Here is a 22,811-nt window from a genome sequence, read left to right on the forward strand (position 1 = left end):
TTAGTTCCTTGTATATCCTTCTATTGGAGCTGTCTAGCTCTGCTTTGGTCTAGTCCTGCTTTGGTTGTGTGTTGTTTCCATGCTCGGTTTGCTGTTGTTCTTTATTTCCGAAGAATATCCGCAGTGGATTCCTGCTCACTGCTTTGTCCAAGCGCAGTATATAGGAACGTGTGTGGCATGCATAGCTCTTCACAAGTCTGCGGCGGGTTTTCTCAACTTTGCACTGTCCGTCTCGCAATTTACGATACCTGCTCTGCGGACAGGCATGCTAACGAACGGAGTTAGCACCCTGAAGGTACGGTACGACCCATTATCATACCTACTTTATCATGCTTGTTCTGACGGCTCGCAATCAGACCATCAGCGCGGAAGGTCACACTCGCCTTCGCACCTTTATACTTGACACTCGACCGTCGATCTAAGAAGTAAAGGTACCATGATCGATCGGATTCCCCCAGAAATCACTGCCACGATCCTCGCGCATCCCGGCATAACTCCCGAGGATCTCCTCAGCCTCGCGTGCGTCTCTCGTCTCTTCAATACCTTTGCCCTTCGCGAGTTCTTCGTTGGGCGTGCGGCGCTATATGGCGACGTTGACACCCCGCAGTGGATGTCCTATCCGGATAGAGCCCCATGGGTGAAAGTGAACCCCGAGGGCATGGCTCTAGTATTCCGGGCGCTGACCATCGCACTGGACGTAACGTGGTGCGAAGGGATTGAAGCTATATGCAGCGATGTACGAGAAATCAGGATGGTTACAAAGCTAATAACGCGCCTGGCGATCAAGGGTATCGCTCTCAACGTAATCGTGATTAGTAACGATGTGCTAGACAAGATCGGAGCTTTGGTGGTAGCGGCCAGTCGTTACCCTCTGCGGCGACTGTCTATCAATTTTCCTGCGAAGGAGTTTTGGGGGAGTGATTTGGACGTCATCTCAGAGGAAGAGCTGGCTGGTGTTATGTCCAGAACAGTAAGTCTATTTTCCTTCGCTTGTGAGCTATTTCAAGACTGTCATGCAGGTCACTCCGAGGTTGAATCGATTTCATACGCAGCCGGCTTATGGTCCTTCGATGGAGTCAAACCGATTCAAAATGGGGTATGAGCAAGGTGGCTTCTTCAAACGCCTCCACCCGTTGACAACTCTGACCGAGGCAACGTTCGACTCGCCTATCATGCTCATGCCGTTTACGGCTCGCTGGCTTATTGACTCTCTGAACGCTTCGAGCATCGACACCTTTGAGCTTGGCGACAAGATTGCGACGGATGCGAGCTGTTGTTGGAATCACGTTCTCCAGTATCTCGCTCTGCCTCGCCTCAAGGTCCTCATGCTGAACCTGAAAGTTGACAAACATGGTCTTTTCTACGACTTCATCTCGCGACACCCGGGTGTCGTCGACCTCTCCTTCCGCGATCACGACTTGAGCGATCTGCGTCTGAGCCCAGATGCAATTCCCCGACTCTCAATCCTGCGTGGCTCTCCCCGTGCTCTTCAGGGATTCATATCCACACATAGTCTCACACAGGTCACCCTAGTCGAGATTTACGTGACGTCTGAAAGCTTTCGAGAATGCCTAGCGCAGCTTGCAGCTCCCACATTCAACCACGGCATCAAGCTTAAACTTAGTTTCAAAACGGTTCATCAAGCAGTTTCCCTCCTGCCACCATCCAAGCTAAAGCCACGGAAGCATGTCCAAATAGTGACCGCCCTCGAGATTATAGCCAACCGCGAGGTGGTCTCGCCTTTCGATATCGCACGCCTTCCGGTCTACGCGACCCTCCTTCCCCCCTGGTTGGCATTCTTCCCAAATGCCCAGACGCTCGACTTGGACCTTTGTTCGAAGGAGACTGCAGAGATATCGTTGTTACAGCATTTGATCACAGGCATACAACATAAAGCCTCCCAAGTACAAGCCTTGAGCCTGTACTCCGGTGGGCCAAGGCGAACTCCATTGGAATGGATGGATTGGTACGGAAAGAGAAGGTAAGATATGTTGTGGGTGTGAAAGTACAATCGTTGTAGTGGATTTGTGTACGAAGCTTTCAAACGTTGCTAATAGTACTCGCTTCTGACGGAATGTTTTGTCTCTGACCTGAATTGGGCCGGTCTTGCGGAATCAGAAATGCGATGCAATAAGTGGCCCACCGTCACTTCAGGATAGGGTGAACCACGATAAACAGCGCTGTCTGAGTACGCCTATAAGAGTCCCGATAAATTCATAATTACCAGATACGTCCCCACTCAACACATCACGGTCCACCAGACAGCGCAAGAATCCTCGCAGCCGCCTGCTCCGCCGCAGACATGAGTGTCCCTTGTGGGTTTCCCGTTGGAAGCTTCGGGATAATTGATGCGTCAACGACAAACTACACCCCATTGTCGCTTGAGTTGCTGCCCAACATTGTAAACGTAGATGCTCACCAAGTTGTCTGTGCTGAACACTTTCAAGTTCTCATCGACAACAGCCAATGATGGGTCCGAGCCAAGTTTAGTGGCCCCAACCCAGTGGTTTGAGCCCATCGCGTCCGGGCTATAATTGTCAACGTAGTCGTGAAGGGTGGTTGTGTTATCAGGCATGATCAGTGTCAAGCCTTCGACTATAAGATGCTTCGTTCAGTTACTGATTGCAATCGAGCGAGAAAACTGTACCCCGGCTAACAGTGGATATAATATCCTCGAGAGCCTGGATAATCACGGCTTTATCGACCGGGTCTGTCAGCCACGGGTTCACGAGCGGTGTACCTGTAAGGCTAGTGTTGATGCCGAGACGGCCACGGGAGGTGATACCCCAGGAGAGGTAGGTGGTGACAGTGAAGGTCTGACTGGCATTGTAAGCGTAGCTCGTGTTCACCAATGAGGCGCCGGGCCTGGAGGTGCCTTGCATCTGCCAATGCCATCGATCAGAGGGAGGCCAGCGAGAGAAATGCGGCACGGAAGGACGGACATAGCGCTGTTGGCCGTCTGATCCGGTGTACGAACGCCAGAAGTTGACCTTGGGGGTGGTACCTGCCAGGACGCCGGATTGGTCCTTGAGATACTGACGAGCATCAGCAGGGCGTGGGTCGGACCAAACATCAGCCCAGTCATCGTATGCATCGATCGAGGGGTGCGTGAACACCAGCTATACAAACACCGGCCGTCATTTTCTCGGCGAATCGTATTCAAGTGGGAGGAGAAAAGCGTACATTGATAGACGGGTTATCCGAGATGTTCATTCCAACTGGCAAGTTGATATAATCTGACTTGGGCGGGAGGTTTTTAGCTGCCACAGCGTTGCCCTCAACGAGAGAGATCATATCGCTCGGGCCGATACCACTTTGAAACAGAATGCGAGCGGTACCGTACGAGCCTGCCGAAAGGATGACGCGGCCGTTGCTCGTGATCGGGATGATCCCGTTAGGGCCGAGCGAGGTATCGTTTGTCTGCACAGCAGTGATCGTGGAGCCGTTGCGCACGACGTTGGAGACGAGTGTGTGGTCCTTGTAAGCGAAGTTAGAGCGCTTAAGCGCTGTTTGAAGGTAGGTCGCTACGGGACCGCCACGTTTGCCGTTCAAGAACTTGAGGCACAACTTCAGATGAAGTACGAAGAGAGGAGAAGAAAGAGCTTACATCGAAAGCACTATACCCGAATACATGGTCTTTCAAGTTTGGACTGTCGTTGATTGTGATCTGGGAGTACCCCTGTCCCTGAAGGAGCTGCGCAAGAACAGGTTCGAGCTGCTCAAGGTAGCGCTTTCCGTCCGTCGAAGGGTGATCTGTGCTTGGCAGACGCTGCACCATCTTTGATGTATACGGCGTATGGTTTGTCCAGCTCTTGGGCCAGCCATTCTCGACGGAGAAGTCCTCGTCGGTCGGATACCAGTACAGACCACCATTGATGGAAGTGCCGCCGCCAAGGAGACACCCAGCGTAGACAGTGATATCTAGCAAGAACTCGTGGGGTTTGGGATCGGTGTATCTTTGAAAATAGCCTACCATCGCACCAGTACCATGGATTGGTGACCGTGAACAATGACTCGTAGAGGTCAGGGATGTCAAACATCGTCAACTGTGTAGGAAAGGCCTGAATGAGCTCTGTCTGGGGGGGGGGTGACTCACGTTGGTACCCTGGGCCCAATCCGCAATGTACGTTCCCCCAGTCTCGCCTGTGCTAGGTCCGCCGCGCTCGAGTAGGAGCACCTTCTTTCCCGCCTCTGATAGACGGTCTGCAGCAATGATACCACCAGGGCCAGCTCCAACAATGATATAGTCATAAGGTGTACCAATGACAGTGGGTGCTAAAGGCTTGCTCGCGGAGGATCGTGCGAGGGCTGCTTTAGAGTTACCATAGGAGTCAACGCAGGATCAGAGCTCTATAACGACGGCAGATTGACATAGTTCTTACCGGCACTCGCGAAAGCAAGGCTGCCAAGCAGGAGGCAGGGCAACATCCTATTCCTGGTGGAAATTCCTGGTGGAAGGTGGAGGTAAGCTCATCCCATGATGAGTGACTTTTTATAAGTCTGAAGACGGCAGGCCCAAAACGGGGAGTGCCCATCGCAGACGAGAAGGCAGCACTGCATGTCAAATGCCGTTTAGGAGGTGGGGAGTACCTGAAATGTTGATTCGTCTCGAACGGCGCGTGACGGAGATGCTGCCGTAAGACGCCTTTGGCTTGTCTGAGTCGTCAGGTGGACCTTCCCTGAGCTCATGTATCTTGGAGACATCTAGCTACACAGAAATAAATCAACAGCTGAGCGCGATCAAGTTTGGAAGGGATGTATGGCACCTTGTTTCGTTCGCCGGAGTGAGGAGAGTCAGGCTCTCGGACGGAAAATCGCGTGGTGTGCTCAGATGACCTTTCCCACACTTGTACCAACGCGTCGGCTCTCGGAGAACTTGAATGTCAATAAAAATAAACCATAGCTATTGTTGCATGCTCCCTTTCTACTGCAGTAATGTTCCGCACTGATGCTCTGCATTAGGTGAGTTTCATAGCCAAGAAAAGTCATTACAGCGCCACCCATCGGAATTCCGCACAGAACCTTCAAAACATCACGACGGGCTCAACGTTGCTGATTTTGGCACCATGATCACGAGTTGACATGCTTTCTAAAACCCAGTTTTACCTATCCTATTACTGAAATCCATGTAGCCATTTCGTAAATGTGAGGTGAGGCCTGCGCCCCTTTTGAGTGAACTGTTTTCACCAAGTTTTTACACACTGATGATCGCCGTGCTGACACCGTTGGTATCTTTGTGTGGCATGGATTCGACGTTATGCGTATCAGCATGAATGGCTTTAAAGATGGTCACAGTAGACCATAGAGCAAACTTGACTGGAATTCTCCGGATCCTATAAATTCCGGCATCAGCTGAAGACAGTAAATGGCTTAGAGCCTAGCGGATTAGACACAAAGCACTTGCGATTACGCCGTGTGTTACTGCATTAATTGTAGTTACAGTATTTGAGTATCAGTCTACTACGAAGCAGAAATGTTCGAAATGGACCAACAAGGGGAACGCATTCAAAATGACCGTAAGATCACGGAACTAAATGGTCCTTGAAGGTAAAAAGGATAGCTCTTATCCCCGCTCGATTAATCAGCCAACGCCTGCTCAATCTCTTTGACGCTCCTCCGAGGCTCAAACTTGGCATGGAATGGCAGCGGGTGCGAGATCAGCTTATCCTCGTATGCTTCCGGATTAATGGGCTTCGACGGATCCTGTGAGACGCGGAACGCCCAGAAGAGCATTGACATGGTCACGAAGAGCGACTTTAGAGCGACGTGCTGCCCAGGGCATACACTGCACGGCGGTTGTCAGTACGCTAGCGTTGACGAAGTGTGATTAGAGAGGGACGTACCGTCTGCCAAAGCCAAAGGTGAAGAACCTGATCTCGCTCGGCGATTTGAGGCTACCTTTATCATTAATCCAGCGCTGGGGGTCAAATTTGTCTGGGTCGGGGAAGGCGTCGGGGTCGCGGGAGAGCGCCCTAGATATCTCGTTTGGTCTCTGATGCGATTAAGCTAGAGGTCAGTGATGAAACGCACCAGTGGTTCCCGATGATCGTGGCACCGGCCGGGATATGATACCCATTCCAAACCATGTCAGCCGTGGATTTGTGTTGGATTCCTGTTGAGATATGTCAGATGATCACTTGCCATTGCAATCTCGGAGACAGCTCACCCAGAGTAATGACAGGTCTCCACCGCAGCGCTTCTTGGATGAACGCGTCGAGTTGAGGAAGCGTGTGCATGTCCTCTGGAGTTGGCACTACATCTAGCGTTAGCATCATTGGAGAAATTAGTGCGAACAGCATTCTTACGTCTGTTGCCGATGACCTGATCTATTTCCTCCATGACCTTTGCTTGTGCCTCGGGGTGGCATGCAGCAGCGAGGATAGTTGTCGACATGGCGATGAAGGTCTGACATATATATTAGCTGAGCATGTCCCAATTAATGCGAGAGCAATTCGCCTTACCGTGTCTGCTCCTGCCCCGTAAAGCGTCCCAGCGAGATATGCCATCGAGTCCTCATCGAGGCCGTGTACGTCGGGATTCTCCAGCAGATACCTGACAAATGAGGGATCGTCCGATCCGTCCTTCTGCTCACATTCAACATTCAACAAAATATTATAAGATACAAGACCAAAGAACGCACCAAAGAAACACGCGTCTTATCAACTTGCTCCCTAAAGAGCGTAAGCTCCTCAGCGTGCCATTCTGTGAGCTCTTTTGCGTATCCGGGGACCTTCCAGAGAAAAGGTATCTGATCCGCCACGTAGGTGCCGGGCTTGAGCGCCTCGTTGAGGCGGTCGAGGGCCGTGTGGATGCGCCTGACATCGGGGTCTTCAAACGAGGAGGGGGCGGACTTTCCGTACGTGATCTTAAGAATAATCGTTGCCGCGTAACTATTGAAGATTGTTCAATAACGGGGAGTGATGTTAGAAAGATCAGCCCTACAGTTCAGCATGATGTTGGTGGAGCTCTGGCTTGTTAAGAATGTTGCTGATGTACTGTTTGGCAGATTTGAACTGGAGCAGGGAGTACGACTTGACCATGCCAGGCTGCAAGGGCTCGTGGACGGCTCTAGTCAGGATTTTGCGATCAGTTAAAGCTACGGAATACATGTGACAGACAGAGATACCCACTTCCGCATGCGCCTGTGCAGCTCACCGGAAGGCGTGAGGAGCATACGCTTTCCGTCCGAGAGCTTGACACCAGCAGGGACATTGTCAGGCCGGCTGAGCGTGATACCGCCGTGCTTCTCGAGTATGTCGATGGCAGCCTGAGGAACTCTCGACTGTCAGCCTATAGTATGGTCGACTGGGATGAACAAATATACCTGAATGCGCCCAACAACGATGGTGACGTTCCGTCCTTGTTGGATCGAGAACACGGGTCCATACTGGGTCGTCCATTCGGCGAGGGCTTGGTGAGCGCTGCAAGGCCAATATTAGCGGGGGAGATATCGACATGAAATAGGGGGGTATACGAACAACTCGTGAGGGATGGGGCTGGCCCACGGCCACGTCGCGGGAGGACCGGGCGGGAGGACGGAGACGCGCTTCGAGTTCTCAAGGGCCTTTTTGAGGAGGAATGCCGCGACAGCGCCAGTAGCAACAAATTCGATTACATGAGTACAGTCCATATCAATGGGGTGGAGATTTGGGAGATTGCTTCGAGTTCAAGTTGAGGAGATGGTTCGATCTGAGCGAGCTCGGCCTATGGCGACAAAGGATGTTATATACTCCTACGACAGGAAGTGCGCGAAACACCTACACTGCGCTATACTAGGGCAGATGTGATACGAGATTTGACGATATGTCCTTCTAGCATTGTTTTGCGCTGCGAGCGAAGGTGAACCAGACCGCCCGGCGCGGAAATGTGTGTCGGTGCTGCGACTCCTATCGGACGGACTCAATAAACCCCTATTATGGGCTGCTCCTCATCATCTTGATTTACGTTGCTGGAGCCTGAAGGGCACATGCCGTAGACGAACACCTTTTTTGAGAGGAGCATTACCAAGCGATCCCCGTAAGATGCCCATCGACGCTATATGGGTCAACTTAGCTCCCACCATGACCGGATGACGGCGACATGCTCACACAAACGCCCACATGTTGAGAAACGGATGTTGGGTAGCCGGAGGCCGGTAGATCATAGCGTAAAGGCTCTTCACGCTCAGAAGCTCAGAAGCGGTCCAACCATAAGTGAGATGAAGGCCAATGATCCCTGCATATCGGAGTTTTCGGTTGACGGCGATGTTGTTGGCGGATGAGAAGAGCTGTGTTTGACCTTTTTGTTGTGCAAGAGCTTTCGGATTCAACACCGATAAATAGCCCCTATTTTTGTTGGGCCTGTGTCTCCGAAGTTTAGAATATTCTACTCGACAATCATTCCTTACAACCTTGCGCCTACCTGACATTTACTCAGCTTATGCTTGAGACAGGGTCATCCGAAGCACATTAGCGAGACATAGCAAATGTGGATCCTGGCCTTCGTCCCGTGCCCAGTTCGCATTGGCTGCCACGCATACATTCATAGCTCAAGCCTGCCTCGCGCGCTGGCCCCTCAGATTGACGCCGAGAAGGTGCAATCGTCCCATTTCTTTGCTACATCTCTTCAAGCTTCATGGATTTCATCAGCTCGCGATGTGCATGCTACATGCGTGACTAGTGTGCAAAGGAGAAGGGTATATTATGGCAGTGATGTAGTGCTTACAGTACATGAGGACGTGCTCGTCGTAGAATGTGTCTTGAACCATGGCGAGCGCATGAACCTCAGCTCGTAACGCTGGGAGGCGGCACTTCCCCAGATATGTCGGGGTCGGCATGATCCAGCATCTCGCGAAGCACAGCTGCAACCTGGCCGTGCAGCTCCTCTTTGGGAAGTACAATCGGGACAGAGTACAAGTCGGACAGAAAGATGAACGCTCACTTGTACGGTTCACAGCCTGCACGTACTCCTCGTTCGCCTGCGTCATCTCCTCCTGCAGCGCTTGCAGCCGCTTCGCCTGTTCCTCCTCCGGCTCGGGTATTGGGAGCGACTGAATGAGGTACTCGACTTGCTTCGCTTTGACGATGAGATCATTAACTAGCTCTTTCTGATTCGCTGTGATAAGTATGCTCAACGTGAGGTTCTCGGGCAGAGTCGACTAAGTTACCTTCGTAGACATCTGGTGGGTCAAACTTCTCCGAATTACGCTGCTTGGTGACGGGGATGTCCTCGCTGACCTGCAAGAAGTTGGATCTTGACGTCAGGTAGGCGAGGCTATTGGTCATTATCGTCAAGAGCTGGACGTCGCGTATAGCGCATCGGTATGAGACCCAGGGTTAGGGATACGGTGCGCACCTGCTGAATCTCATCCTGAAGCTGGGTTATGCGGTCCATGTGAGATAGTTCCGGGAGCATTGCTTGGGCGAATCCCAGCCTCGTGTGTATATAAAGCGCTCGTACTGCAGGAGCGAACGGGATGAGGCCGCCTGACTATGACCACGGAGGGAAAGCCACTTTATATGGTGGCGGTGCTAGCTTGGTCAGCGAAGCTTCGTGAGAGTTCCGGATGTGGCTGTGCCGGGCGCTTAGACGTCTGCTTGACTTCCGAGTCCCTGTCTCTTCACCTTCACTTCGTCTTCACTCTTCATTCTCTCGTTCTCTCTGCTACCATGGGTAATGATGGAGGAAGTATTCCGGATAGAAGAGATCTCGTGAAGGCAAAGCCCAAAGCTGAGCAGGCTGATAAGGCCAACCAGGTCCGCGCCCGGTGGTTCTTCTGTGCTCTCTCCAAGGTTTGTCTCGCCTGCCGCCCGAAGATGTGCTGACTAAAACCATGCGATATGCGCCCACAGAAACCTCTTGCAGAGCCTATCGTCTCGTGTGCCCTCGGGAAGCTCTACAACAAGGACGCTATCATAGAGTATCTGCTCGACAAAGCGGCTTATGGAGACGGTGAAGAGATATGTGGGCATATTCGGTCATTAAAGGTACGTTGTCGCCCCACTCTCTCTCCTCTTCATTTCGTATCTCGTCTCTTATACCCTCATCAGGACGTGAAGCAGCTTAAGTTTACCCCACGCACCGCCCCCGCCGCCGCCACCGACCCGTCCAGCGGCGAACCCGCCAAGTTCGTCTGCCCGCTCACCTTCCGCGAGATGAACGGCGTCCAGCCCTTCTCCTACATCCACCCTTGCGGCTGCGTCTTTTCCCAGTCCGGCTTGCGCACCGTCACTGCATCTGGCTCAAAAGACAAGAGCAAGGACAAGGAGGGCGAACAGTTCGAGGTTTGCCCCCAGTGCGCGACCAAGTTCTCGCTCGTTGCCGACGTGTTTACGATCAACCCGTCTGAAGAGGAGGAGGAGAAGATGCGGGCGGCCATGGAGGCGCGTCGGGCTGCTGAGCCAACGAAGAAGTCGAAGAAGCGCAAGGCGGTGGCTGTTGCCGCCGATTCGGGGACGCCAGGTGTGGAGGACAGCGCGGCACCAGTTGAGAAGAGGGCGAAGAAGAGCTCGTCACCGACGAATGGCACTTCGTCGTCGCCAGCGCCGGCGGGCGGTAGGCCTGTCATCACGACGGCGTCGCGCGGGCTGTCGAGCAGCCTCGCCGCCGAAGAGGCGAAGCGCAAGGCAGGGATGAGCGATGCTGTAAAGTCACTGTACCATGACAAGAACAACGCTCCACGGAAGGAAACGTTCACGACAATGGGTACTTTCACTCGCGTGAGTGTACTATTCCCTTTCCATCGAGATCTATGGTTGCTAACGCGTTCACGCAGTACGCTTAATCCTGAGAGGCGCGGGCTATGTTTCATCATTGATACTTCGCTAGAGTACTTCCATGGCTTTTATGATGCTGTAGTTCCTGTATAGGTGTGTATTTGTATGCCGTAAAATCCGCTTATCGCTGTGTTCCAGAATACTGTTAATCATCTTAATTCTGGAAAACGTGCGAATCGCCATGAGTGCCTAAGGCTGTTCGCTTATTCTCATCACTCGTCCTGCTATCATATTGCTTCTTGGGCTACATTCAACGTGCCGCTTCGTGCATCTCGGGTTGGACGGGCTAAACATCGAGGTTGCTACCTTAAACCACTTATGTTCCCGAGCAGCGCGCTCTTAGGGCTTGCTGTGGAGCCGGCTGTTCCGTTATTTTGTCCTCTATCACCATCCGTTCTGCACCTAAGAGGCCGGTGGACGCATAAAAGTCTCTAAGCCTCCTCCACCGAGCGATGCACCCATCCTACATCTCCCAGCGACTGGATTTGTACTGCACGCTAGAAAGCATGGACAGCGCTGTCCGCACCGATGACCCACCCATATACCACCCCACAACATCCGACGTCCTCCAGCTCAAGCGCCTCCTTGCGTCCCCACCCGTCTCGCTCCCCCTTGACCTCGTCGAACCCATTGTCGACCTGGCGGAGTACTGGCCGCATAGCTCGCTCGACCTTGTCGGAATCGATGTCGTCGCCAGCGGGGAGGACCGTGTTTACGCTCGTACGTCACCGCTCGGTGCACCGGGGACCGAGGGGGAATGCAGGCCGTTTTGGGGCAATGAGCATCTCTTTAGGGGCGGGTATGTGCTGCCTGAGCGGGGGGACTCGGAGACGGATGCGAGGGGTGGGGGAATGCCTTCGTGCAGGAAGGTTATTTGGGAGATCTGGGCGTATGAGCTGGCCGAGGGCGTGGCTCCGGGCCAGGCTCAGAGCGCGTCCGGAACGCAGCTTGGGGTAGGGATGGGCGGGGAAGCGCAGCGAACTCGACAGGCGGAGGACAGTAACAGCGGTAGCAGCAACGGGGACGTGGCCTGTCCATATGCGAACGCGAAGACATGGTTCGACCTCACTATCGAGCGCGCGTCGACGACGCCACCACCTCTCGTGCCAGCGTCGGGCCCACCGGCAACACCAAGACCAGACCGCCCACCGCCCACCCACCTGCAGCGCAACCTTCCCTCGTCCACCATCGGTGGGCCGGCACACTGCCATAGGATAACTCTGCATTATCTCGACACGCCTCCTCCCGGCGAACACTCTGCGGAGGCACAAGAGCTCGAGATGCAGGGGCGAGGGTGGCGTTCCGCCGACGGGGAGCTGGTGAGGGGCCTGAAGTATGGAGACAGGCTGGCGCTGTGGGTGCACGCGAGGGGTACGGGAGTGTTTTGTTTCGTGCAGAGGGTGAGGGTGAAGGTTTGGTGGGCTGTGTGACCTAGTGGCGCAAGGTGTTGGTACTTAGTCACTCAAGCGTCTGGGCCGGACACGGCTTGTCTGATCCAGCGTTGTGTCTTCCATGAGGCAGCTGTGCACCGCATGACGCGTGATCGAAAGTGTTGTTTAAAGAAGATTCGAAGATTCGATGAGTTTGAAGGACGGTTGAGCGTGGGGCAACGGAGAATGTACTGAACCGTGTAAGCTGTGTAGGCAACCTTTCCCCTTGCTCGCCTTGTAACCCACTCCTTCCCGATGGATTCGGTACACTGGTTAGTGGTGGAGCGTACACGTGGACCGTCGGCGAGACATTCCAGCGCGGCGACTGATCTCCGTTCAGTCTTGACAGCTATAAGTACAAGATCTCGAAGGACATGTTAGAACCCTGACGTCCTGTCCACGAGAGAAATCATGCCCCCGCGATATGCCCAGAGACCTCGCCAACTCGCACCGCCAGCCGCCTCATACCAGCCCACCATCGCAGACGTTCTTCAAGTCAAAGAATTTCTCGGCTGTCCGCCTATCTCATTCCCTGTCGAGCTGATCGACGTTCTCCTCGACGATGCGGATTATTGGCCGCACAGCACCTTCGTAATCGACCGGAGCGAAAGTGTTGGATTAAACATATCAGACAAGATCTGGGCCCGCACGCCGACATTAGTAGATTTGTGCTGCGAGGGAGAGGTCTTCGAGGGAGACGACGAAGACCCAGGTATACAAAGCGACGAAGACCTGGGAATACAAAGTGACGTGACGCGGCAGCTCGGAGCCCTGTCACTCGAGCACGATCCGCCCGGTCCCCCAAGCGGAACAAGTATTAGCAACTCCTCATCGCATGAAACCGGAAGAGTTACAGCCAGCCCACGGGGCTCACATCCCTGCCGCAAGATCGTGTTCGAGCTCTGGAGCCACGACCAAGGCTACTCGCACGACACCCACCTCTACGGCACATACGACCACACCTGGACGTGGTTCGAAGTCAGCGTCGAGCATTCCGGAGAAGGATATGGCGGAGCCCGCGCGGCGGAGGGAAAACACCCACTTCATCCTCGGCCGGGACATCTACAGCGAAACGTGCACGCCAAGTCGGAAGATACGCACCATGTCGTCGCGTGGCATTGGCGCGATAGGATCATGAAGGGATCGGCGAAGGCACAAGAGCTGGGGATGCGTGGGAGGGGGTGGAGGTCCGGGGACGGAGTGATTGTGAGAGATTTTAAAAAAGGAGATCGGCTTGTGCTGTGGATGCATGCGCGGTTTCCTGGGTGGATCGGGTATGCAACGAAGGCGAAGGTTCACGTTTATTGGGCTTTATAGCTGAGCTACGGAGGCTAGCAGATATAGGTTTTGGACCGTAGAGGGGTATATGGTGACGTACCAAGTTGAACAAGTACATCAGGATGATGTGCGAGGAGATTATGAGATCATGATTCGAACTCTGCTGAGGCTGGTCCGTCGCAGGCTGGTCGTAAGCAAGGAGGCAGAGATAGGGGTTATTTGCCTATGTTGAATTCGAAAGCTTTTGCATAACAGCGCCAAATAGAATGCTAGCTCAAAATCTTCCCAGATCTTCCTCCGCCACACCAGTTCAAGGTAATTCTTGTGAAGTCGACAGTTACATAAATAGGCGTTCCGCACTTTTTTCTAGGATAACGCATCAGGGAAGAAGATGCAAACCGAGTCGCGGGCTGGCTCGAAGTTCGAACGTGCTGCTGTCCAGCTCAACATTCGGATGTGAGCCGACGTGGAGTGTGGGATGAAGCAAACTGGGCATCCAATAGTTATCGCTTGAAAAATATAATACTCATCACTACTTTACTATATGAATGAGAACGAATCCCAACCTCCTGGTCGAATTTGAACTCACGCTTCCTCTATGTCTTCCCCGTGAACCTACAACCCGGCCCCCTCGGAGCAGTGGCAAAACCCATTTGCTCAAACACCTCAAGCTATGGTATATTGTCTGCTTCATCATCTTGGCTTCCAGATATTATAGCATCTAATGTGATGTTTGATCCCATCGAATGATATTAGTGACATGCGACGATGTGAATTGCTGCACTCGAAGGTCATCGACAATACAATCTCATCCATCAATGCTCTTCAATGAATGTCACCAACACCGTAAGGTTGATCTCTCGTCCCAGCGTACAGTGCGTCACGGGAAAGGCATAAACCTCAAGTGGATCTGTTCCAATGATCTGGCCCGTTTGGAGTGAAACATGTGTGTTATTCTTGTAACATTATTTTTAGGACACCATCACTGAGTGACCATCGAGGTTCTACTGTTGGCTAGCAGACGTCTACATCCTCACCGTTCAAGTGTCCGTTTGGCCGAAGTAGATTGGTATAGTTCAACAATTTCCCCGTTCTGATCTATTCATACTGAGCAGTCGTGCATCCAACGCACTATGACGAGCCCCCAGCCGCGACCAATGCGAGTTCAGGAAACTGCGCATCAAAGGAATCTTTGTATGTACAATGGGTAAGTGATCAAACCCAGTTTGTACATGAGTTTCAGGGTTCAAGGGTTCAAGTTCAAGCTCAAGGTTACAATTGCCGTGGGCGGACACTTGCCGACAACGTGTTTTCTTGTCCATCAGCCCTAACAAGCGACATACCTTCCAGGTTCTCCTAGCGCCCCTGCTATGAATATGGTCGCCTTCATCCTGCCAAGCAAGCTGACATTATGAAGTCATAACAGGCATTCATGCCGTAATGATCGTATAGCGCTCATTGTCGTAGGCGATGCCAACTACGGTTTGACGTTGATCGCCGCCTTGGGGAGCTATAAGGACGCAATTTATGGCAATCATAGACTCCGACCCAAGCCCCCCTCGCCTTATCGGCCTCCACTTCAGCAACACGACCCCGCGATGTCCAACGACACGCCTCAACAGCACCAACCCTCCATATCCGATGTCCTCCTCGTCAAATCCCACCTCTCACAACCACCAGCATCTCTCCCTGTCGAGCTCATCGACATCATCCTCGACGACGCGTCCTACTGGCCCTGCAGCACCTCCACAGTCGAGAAGCTCGACGGCGTCGGCTCCGCACACGGCGGTGTGCTAGACAAGGTGTGCATGCGAAGCCTGCCGCTCGCCGTGGAGGGCACGGAGGGCGAGTCCATGTGGCACGAGCAGATGGAGCAGCACAGGCTAGGTGAACTCGATGATGAGCTCGGAGGAGAGATGCCCGTGTTCGAAAAGACCGGGCCTGCACTTGGACCTCGACCCAGATGTCCCACGGAGGGCGGTGTCCGAGGATACCGGAACACGTCTGGGGCGGGGATTGGTAACAGTGGCGCGGACACGGGCGCGGGTGTGGGCACGACCCAGGAAGCGGGAGCGGGAGCGAAGGTTGGCTGGAGAGATGCGGGGGCCAAAGCAACGTGGGCGCCGCCGAGGGGCCAGTTCCCTTGCCGAAAGATCGAGTTCGAGTTGTGCAGTCGTGATCAGGGATGGTCGTGGTGTCGCGTCCTGGGGAAGACGTACGAGCGCTCGTTCACGTGGTTCGACGCGCTGATCGAGCGCGCTGACGTCGACGACAGCAAGAGCGAGCAACATCCAAACGTACCGGGAGCCTTCCACCTCCAGCGGAACGTTCTCGCGAAGCGCGAATGGGCACAGCACAAGATAACGTGGCACTACCTTGATGCCATCAAGGAGGGCTCGCCCGAGGCGAAGGAAGCGGATCGCATGGGAAGGGGGTGGGCGAGTTTAGACGGGCAAATGGTGAGAACGCTCAAGGCGGGGGACAACATTGCACTTTGGATGCGTTCAAGGCTCCCTGGGTCGTCCATGGACGTGTCGAAGGCGAAAATAACGGTGTGGTGGGCGGTGTAAGGAGGGTTCACGGTTGAACCAGGGGAAAATGGTCGGATGACGGGTGAACTCGATTATCTCAATTAATTGTACGCCAACATAACAACGCTGCGCGTTTGTTATAATACATCTTAGAAGTCCCACAAACAGCTTCATAAGTGCGAGCCAGCGTGGGCAACATCGTTGTTCTCACCTTAGCTATCCCTTTCCTGACATAAACCTCGAATCCGTGCTCATCCTTGCGATAGCGGCCGCTTCTCTCCGAAAAGCTCGAGTCCCGCGTATTCTCCCAGGAGAGAAGTACGGAAGGGAAGCGTCTCGTCCGTCTGGTATAGAGGATTGTCAACGAACTGGGTATATCCGGACTAGTATAGTGGAGTGAGGCTTACACACATCGACACGGGATGGCTATTTTGGAGTTAGGGATGTGGTTCGTCTGGAGGTCAAGTACAGCTTGAAGACAGTTTGGCGCGCCTGGGTCGTATGCGGCTTGGAGGTTTCGACGTTTCCTGCACGAGCTCATAAGTCCGACATCCTGCTATGTTCAAGGGAAAAGACTCACCTGAGGATCTCCGCACAGCGATAGGCCTCTCCCTCGCTCTTCATCGCAATAACGAGATCCACGCATTCCTGCAAACCTCACTTATTATCCGCCGAGCGAGACACAAGTAGCCCAGCCGACTCCTACTCTCGCGTCTCCACTTCCTTCGCCACGCCTCCTGATACTCTTCGCACCATCTTCCCGAAAATCTCGCCAGGTTCATTATGACCTAGTTCAAGGAGTTGTTTACAACGTTCGTGGCTTTCGACAAAGCTATGGATGTGCTCGTGAGCGCGTAGATCACACGGGGGAGAGAGAAGAAGAAGTCGATCTCGCCCAAACCTACGCCTTCTTCAAAAATTCGTATTTGTGCATCAATCGCGTCTTTGGCGAAGCTGTTGAGGGCGTCGTCGGGAGTAGGCAGAATGAGGGATAGATGCGCAAGGTCGGCAAGGGAAAGGATCCGTTCAGATGAGTGTATAGGTCTGCCTTCGGGAATGCCGTCCTCCGCGAGAGAGAGTTCAGCGCTGCTTCGCAGGTCCCTCAACAGTGCGCGCTGACATGGTGAGGAGATTGGAAACGGTGGTGATTGCTCGCGTGTTGGACTCTCTAGTGGAATGGACAAACATGGAGCGTAGTCGCTGGGTGAGAGCTTGAATCTGTCAAGCGCCCAAAGACACATTCGAAATGGATGAAATTGCGAGGAGGTCCTTAGGGACCTAATGGAAAGGTAAAGTTAACAGTCATGCACCATGTAGCGACTCAGGATGAGACGCGCCATAAATATTTAAAGCTCCGGTTTTTTGAGTGACCCGCAACGCTATCCGAAATTTGGTGACCTTGACAGACCTATTTATGCATCATGAGTCCGACTCGCCCACGGCAAGCTCAAGGGAGTTTTATGGAGCGCTGGCATGGGGTTTCCCATCCGTCATCGTTGAGTTTAGCTCTGTATGTTCAGTTTTATTTCCGGGTCACGAAAAATCCGCGCGATGTCGTGGGAGAAACTGCACACACCAACACCATGATGGATCGGCACGATAGGCCGATCGAGCTTCCTTGCTTTCTCCTCGTCCCGGGCTGAGGCAGGCCCTAGGCAAATGAGGACAGCCGCCTCGCCAGACATCCAAACCCTGACTTCCAAACGTCAATCAGCCCTTTCGTGCCTTGCTACACATAGATCACATCCACAACATGCACCACGCTCTGCAAATCAATGAGATCCTCACCAACGTCATTTGGTTTGTCAGCCAACCCGCCTCAAAAAATAGCCTCGCAGCATTGGCTAGAGTCTGTCGCACTTTCTCTGATCCAGCATTGGACGTTTTATGGTCGGATCTCGACAGCTTGTTCCCTCTGCTGCGATGCCTGCCTGAGGACCTCATCACCTATCATCCGAAAACATCAGAAGATCTCCTCGATGATCCCGTAAGTCTCTATGGCTTCCTTGAAAATCCAGTGCTTTGAACACGATAATTTACATGAATTTTGGTTGAGCAGAAATTTGAACTCAGTAGACCCTTCAGTCATAGCGACTGGAAGATTTTCCTCAAGTACGCTGCGCGTGTTGTCAAACTATGCGCAAACGCGGCAGGTCCTGAATGCATCCCTCCCGATGTCTATCTCGCTTTTTGCCTCCTACCCACTACGAATGCGTTTCCGAGGTTGCAAAGTCTGTGCTGGCAAGAGCGTCCAAAAACTGTGGACATGAAAGAACGCTGTATTTTCATAAAACAGTTTCTTGTACCCTCTATAGTCCATCTGGACCTTGACTTCTTCGTCATTGGTCGCACAATGACAATGCACGTCTCGGGACTGGTCTCCATTCTAGGCACGTTATGTCCTAAAGTCAAGGACGTGCAACTTGGCTTGGCGGCTGTCGAGGCTTTTTCCGAAGCTGTCTGTTGCTGGCACGACCTTGAAGATGTACGGTGTTCCACCCGTCTTACTACGACCGCGTTACGACACCTTGCTTCCCTTGATTCGCTTCGAACCCTCAGCTTGCAGTTACCCGTGTCCAACTCGCATCCTACGGACGTTTGGAGCTTATCCAATGGTTCTCTTTTCCGTGGTATCCACTCAATCACTCTCAACGGTGCTGGTATCTTCAGCACATTATCGACTGCAGCTGAGATGGTCAGCTCCCTCCAAGAAAGGCATGTAGCACCTCGAAGATTCACTGCAAGAGCACGTATACCTGATTTTAATGTACTCGCTACTTGGTTTGCTAGAATCATGTACATTCGAGCTGATTCCGGGTTCATGTACCTGTACCTGGTTTACCAATTCATGTACCTGGATCTGAAACACAAAATCATGTCCTTCGTGGCGTCAGGTGGAGTCGGTGTGTGGAGAGGTCTCCACACCCAACAAACAAGTGCAAATGTTGGACTCCGTCTTCTTGCTTTGTCTTCCCTCCCCTCGCGTTCCTTCTTGTCCCCACCCACTCCAGCTCGCTTCCGCCCTCAACCTTCTCTTTTGCTGCCACCCTCACCCTCGTTCCTTTTACCTATTCTTGCTCCTTTCGTCGTTGCTATCGTTGTCGCCATCGCCCTTTCCTGCCCCTTCCTGCAAGCTTCTTGGTCATCATTCCCAAGTCTGGCCACTATGTCAAGCATAAACACGCACCCATCTTTATTTTGAGGCTGGCAATTTTCATTTTTCTGAGTGGAGATGGGGATGTGACGGTGGGTGACCTCACTGCTAGACCACCATGTCCGACGTTGAAATGAACATCGATGAAGGTATGTTTTTGGCGAGTCTGGGTTAACTCTACGCGTTTAGCTGACGTTTGACCGTTTGGTTGCTAGTCGCTGCCGGCGGTGCCGTCCGCTGTGGAGGCCGCGGTTTCCAGAACACTGGTGAGCTTGCGAGATGAAGTGTTCCATTTGCCCTCAACCGCAGCTCAACCGCCCTTTCTTTGTTTCAGGCGGGAACGACAGCACCGTCACTGCCGAGCACACATACGACCGGGTTGAGACCTCGCATGTGAAGGATGATACGCGGGCCGCACGCTGTACGTCTCCCCTTATGCTGACCCATCGTCTTCTGCTGCACGGCACGCTCACTGGTTTTCCGTTTTACGCGCGCTTGTTTGCTTCCACCACCCAACCAACCAACATTGGCTGGCGTCTATTTCTGAACGATGGATCCGAAACGTCTGATTAATTCAACGATGTAGCCGTCGAGGGATGGATCGTCCTGGTGATAACTGTGCATGAGGAGGCGACCGAAGAGGACGTCACCGACAAGTTCGCAGACTTTGGAGAGATCAAGAACTTGCACCTGAACCTAGATCGTCGGACGGGCTATGTCAAGGTACGCCTAGCAAATTTTTGTCGATGCCGCTTCCGCTCCTGCCGACCGTCCCCCTTCATTCATTCTTGCCTGTATGCGCATACATCCGCAGTTCATTGCATTCCAAGTGTTGCGCCTTACGCTACACCCCCACTCCTCCGTCCCTACATCCGTTAATGTTACCCGCCGTCTTTCGTACCTCATCCCCGTTCCCCTCGCGCTTCACTTGAGACGAGACGGACAAACGCTAACTACCCATTCTGTTGTCTCGTCATCTATGAACAGGGATACGCGCTTGTCGAACATGAAACTATGGCCGAGGCACAGGCCGCCATCGATGGCGCGTCTAACACGCCGCTCCTGGAGCAGACGATCCAATGCGACTATGCGTTCATCCGACTGCCACCCACGGGCCCTAAGAAGGGCAGAAGAGAATCAGTGCTCACTAGGGCGCGCCACGCGTGCAGTCGCACGTGTCTGGTGCGACCTTCCATATCTCTCCTTCCCCTCCTTCCTCATGCTACGTGCACGCGCAGGGACTCGTACTCCCCCTGTTACCCTTCTTCATTCACCGGCTTCTCTGGTCCCTCCGTCCCTCCGGTATCTTTCCCATGCAGTGCTTCTAGCGGCGTGGCAGTCTGGGATAGAGAAGGTTGTCCGCTGGAAGGACAGCAGGTGGAGAATGGTTTACGGTAGCGCGCACTTGGGCGTCTGGGGCGGGTCTGACTGCAGGCGCGCGGCTTAGGAGGTCGGGTGTAGTTTTATATATCGAGTAGAATACTGTAGCTACACGACCTTAAGTTCGTCACGCATCACGCTTGGCTGGTTTTGCGAACTTAGGACAGTGTTTGTCACTCATCACAAGGGTTTTTGGACCTCAATATGTGACAAAAAAGTAGAACGGCTATGGGTCTGTTATCTAAGTGTGTCATGCTTTCAAACATTTAACTGGTGTTTAGTAAACCTCTAATAGCTACGAAGAAACCCGAATGCGTCCACAATGACCATACTCATGCTGCGGGAGTAAAATATCGAGCCCTCCCTGAAGATACTAAGGTACATTGAGTTTAAGTCGTTTTAAGTTGGGTATTAAGGAGGCACAACGAGTGTACGGTTATGGCACCATGGTTAGAGTGCTGTAAAGACACTTACTGGGCATATGAGAATCCAGTGCTTATGACCAACAGGCGACAGTCTTCCATGGCAATAGAGTTCACGTTCTTGAAGCTGTAGAATGTCATGATTTGGCTGCTACTCGTCACTGGGACGACAATATTATCACGGCTCTGGGGGCTAATGACTTAAAATTTGTAGATTCCACCGCTTCAGTCAAGCTCGAGCCCGAAACCTGCGTGGTCGGAAACCTTTTTGGGACGTCACGCAGGGTGGGTGAAAACCCTTAGTTCAAGGTCACGCGTTAGCCAGACATTTGAACTATCGTCTAGGCTAAACTTGATTCTCGTCACATGTCACGCAAATTTCTTTTGAACTTAAGGTCGTGTAGCTACAGTAGTCGTTACCTATAAAACTACATGAATGTCATCGCATTTGCAGTTATTTTTACTTGTTTTTTTCGTGTGATAATCACTTCAAGTTGCCATTAAAACTATTAACTTCGTGTTCAGGCCCACCCCGTCGCCTCAAAAATCATGTCCTTTTGACCATTAGAAAGTACATTGAATCATCCGAAAACGTCCATAGTTGGATCTCGGCAAAGTCCATTACTCTCATGAAACATCTACATTATTACTATACTCCGAAGACATGAATATTACATGAAAACTACTAACGTACGGGTGTGATTTAGGTACATGAGTTTCAGGTATCTCTGTCCTCGCAGTGATTTGCCGCGACGGCATGGAAGATTTCTGAAACGTCCATGGTCCAGCTCTTCCAATCCATTGCGAACGTATTTGACAGGAACAAGTTGACCCATCTCTCCGTCTCGGAATTGGAAATTTCAGCCCAGACGCTCTCCGAATCGTGTTACATCAATGCTGCCACGTTTCGTCACATCCTATCCCTCCACAACTTACGTTGCATTGACATTCAGTCTCCGCGTGACGTTTTGATGACAGACGGTGCACTTCTGCAAATGGCAGTCTCCTGGCCAAATCTTTCGTCACTGCATATCAACCAGAAGTCTGGCTGGAAGGCAAGGTCAAACGTCACCATACAAGGCTTACGCAAGATGCTGCAGATGTTACCTGGACTTGTAACCCTGGCAGTGGCAGTTGACGCAGACACTTTCCGTCCCATGGACATTGTTGGTGATAAATCAAGGAAATTCTGCATTTACAGACCCTTCACTCTAGATTTATTGGATTCAAGAATTAGCAAGAACATCCCGGAAGTAGCAGCGTTTTTGGCCGACGTGTTTCCACTTCACGAGATGGGCCTGCAAGATCGCTCGATCTGCGCCTGGGAATTCCCCGAACGGCGGGGAGAGACTTGGGGAGAGAGGACTCGGAGCGAATATGCGAATGCATGGGAAACTGTATTTCGCACAGTCGGTGTTATCAACAAGGCCGTTCAGAATAGGCCGCGGATTGTGCTGAGGTTCGACAGGAATGGTGTTTTAGACAGCGAGGGAGTTTACGATGTTGATGGCAAATTGCTACAGTCTGATTAGATATAGTCGATGATAACCTTTGTGACGGGTATACTAACGTTCAACAATGTACAAAACATGGTTTCCGTAACCTGCCATCGAGTATGCGGTTTAGTCCCAAGTTTTGTAGACTGCGTTGTTTAAGTGTTGTACAGAGCTCCACACTCAAAATCGACGGCCCGTCGACCATCAAGCTTCTATACAGAGTCATCAGCTGCAGCGCTCGCATAGCGCTCAACTCTGTCGCGAACATAAGATGGAGCCCCAGATGCGCAGATTAAAGGTAGTTTACGAGGTAAAAGAGTACGAGGTTACTCAAATAAAACATACAAGATGTAAATTAGCTATCGC

General features: G+C 52.5%; 10 protein-coding genes across 10 annotated transcripts; 6 read left to right on the forward strand and 4 right to left on the reverse strand.

Moving 5' to 3' along the window:
- Positions 1–436: 436 nt before the first annotated feature.
- Positions 437–1,985, forward strand: CONPUDRAFT_68695 (uncharacterized protein; the record flags this gene model as incomplete). Its single annotated transcript, XM_007764457.1, has 2 exons — positions 437–970; positions 1,020–1,985. The coding sequence occupies 2 exons, from the start codon at positions 437–439 to the stop codon at positions 1,983–1,985; spliced, it is 1,500 nt and encodes a 499-aa protein (XP_007762647.1).
- Positions 1,970–4,569, reverse strand: CONPUDRAFT_140809 (the flavin domain of cellobiose dehydrogenase). The gene is made up of 9 exons (XM_007764831.1): positions 4,383–4,569; positions 4,097–4,311; positions 3,974–4,046; positions 3,608–3,921; positions 3,184–3,555; positions 2,943–3,119; positions 2,648–2,882; positions 2,420–2,595; positions 1,970–2,364 (listed from the first exon to the last, which is right to left on the reverse strand). Exons 1-9 carry the CDS (start codon positions 4,426–4,428, stop codon positions 2,248–2,250), a joined length of 1,725 nt encoding a protein of 574 aa, XP_007763021.1. The 5' UTR covers positions 4,429–4,569; the 3' UTR covers positions 1,970–2,247.
- Positions 4,570–5,577: 1,008 nt separating this feature from the next.
- On the reverse strand, positions 5,578–8,220 carry CONPUDRAFT_133679 (cytochrome P450; the record flags this gene model as incomplete). The annotated part of the gene is made up of 13 exons (XM_007764832.1): positions 8,088–8,220; positions 7,762–8,034; positions 7,479–7,704; positions 7,325–7,421; positions 7,131–7,267; positions 6,943–7,068; positions 6,641–6,890; positions 6,462–6,584; positions 6,306–6,405; positions 6,167–6,253; positions 6,031–6,112; positions 5,844–5,972; positions 5,578–5,785 (listed from the first exon to the last, which is right to left on the reverse strand). Exons 3-13 carry the CDS (start codon positions 7,628–7,630, stop codon positions 5,578–5,580), a joined length of 1,491 nt encoding a protein of 496 aa, XP_007763022.1. The 5' UTR covers positions 7,631–7,704; positions 7,762–8,034; positions 8,088–8,220.
- Positions 8,221–8,819: 599 nt separating this feature from the next.
- Positions 8,820–9,393, reverse strand: CONPUDRAFT_39859 (uncharacterized protein; the record flags this gene model as incomplete). The annotated part of the gene is made up of 4 exons (XM_007764196.1): positions 8,820–8,863; positions 8,920–9,093; positions 9,146–9,275; positions 9,334–9,393. Coding segments are annotated over 4 exons (408 nt in total), but the record flags the coding sequence as incomplete, so codon positions are not given.
- A 153-nt stretch (positions 9,394–9,546) lies between these two features.
- Positions 9,547–11,491, forward strand: CONPUDRAFT_133681 (DUF602-domain-containing protein). The gene is made up of 4 exons (XM_007764833.1): positions 9,547–9,770; positions 9,831–9,965; positions 10,029–10,697; positions 10,754–11,491. The coding sequence occupies exons 1-4, from the start codon at positions 9,648–9,650 to the stop codon at positions 10,760–10,762; spliced, it is 936 nt and encodes a 311-aa protein (XP_007763023.1). The 5' UTR covers positions 9,547–9,647; the 3' UTR covers positions 10,763–11,491.
- Positions 11,492–11,719: 228 nt separating this feature from the next.
- CONPUDRAFT_133682 (uncharacterized protein) lies at positions 11,720–12,281 on the forward strand. The gene has a single exon (XM_007764834.1). It carries the CDS (start codon positions 11,793–11,795, stop codon positions 11,970–11,972), a length of 180 nt encoding a protein of 59 aa, XP_007763024.1. The 5' UTR covers positions 11,720–11,792; the 3' UTR covers positions 11,973–12,281.
- Positions 12,282–12,553: 272 nt separating this feature from the next.
- Positions 12,554–13,922, forward strand: CONPUDRAFT_140813 (uncharacterized protein; the record flags this gene model as incomplete). Its single annotated transcript, XM_007764835.1, has 4 exons — positions 12,554–13,458; positions 13,529–13,634; positions 13,736–13,777; positions 13,833–13,922. Exons 1-4 carry the CDS (start codon positions 12,596–12,598, stop codon positions 13,920–13,922), a joined length of 1,101 nt encoding a protein of 366 aa, XP_007763025.1. The 5' UTR covers positions 12,554–12,595.
- A 1,058-nt stretch (positions 13,923–14,980) lies between these two features.
- On the forward strand, positions 14,981–16,329 carry CONPUDRAFT_140814 (uncharacterized protein). The gene is made up of 2 exons (XM_007764836.1): positions 14,981–16,145; positions 16,209–16,329. The coding sequence occupies exon 1, from the start codon at positions 15,061–15,063 to the stop codon at positions 16,030–16,032; it is 972 nt and encodes a 323-aa protein (XP_007763026.1). The 5' UTR covers positions 14,981–15,060; the 3' UTR covers positions 16,033–16,145; positions 16,209–16,329.
- A 263-nt stretch (positions 16,330–16,592) lies between these two features.
- On the reverse strand, positions 16,593–17,678 carry CONPUDRAFT_160946 (uncharacterized protein; the record flags this gene model as incomplete). Its single annotated transcript, XM_007764837.1, has 2 exons — positions 16,593–17,161; positions 17,570–17,678. 2 exons carry the CDS (start codon positions 17,676–17,678, stop codon positions 16,782–16,784), a joined length of 489 nt encoding a protein of 162 aa, XP_007763027.1. The 3' UTR covers positions 16,593–16,781.
- A 1,338-nt stretch (positions 17,679–19,016) lies between these two features.
- CONPUDRAFT_160947 (uncharacterized protein) lies at positions 19,017–20,754 on the forward strand. The gene is made up of 6 exons (XM_007764838.1): positions 19,017–19,296; positions 19,363–19,413; positions 19,482–19,568; positions 19,734–19,870; positions 20,135–20,329; positions 20,386–20,754. The coding sequence occupies exons 1-6, from the start codon at positions 19,266–19,268 to the stop codon at positions 20,473–20,475; spliced, it is 591 nt and encodes a 196-aa protein (XP_007763028.1). The 5' UTR covers positions 19,017–19,265; the 3' UTR covers positions 20,476–20,754.
- Positions 20,755–22,811: the final 2,057 nt, after the last annotated feature.

The sequence above is a fragment of the Coniophora puteana genome (genome assembly GCF_000271625.1).
Source record: "Coniophora puteana RWD-64-598 SS2 unplaced genomic scaffold CONPUscaffold_1, whole genome shotgun sequence".
Taxonomy (NCBI): Eukaryota; Fungi; Basidiomycota; class Agaricomycetes; order Boletales; family Coniophoraceae; genus Coniophora; species Coniophora puteana.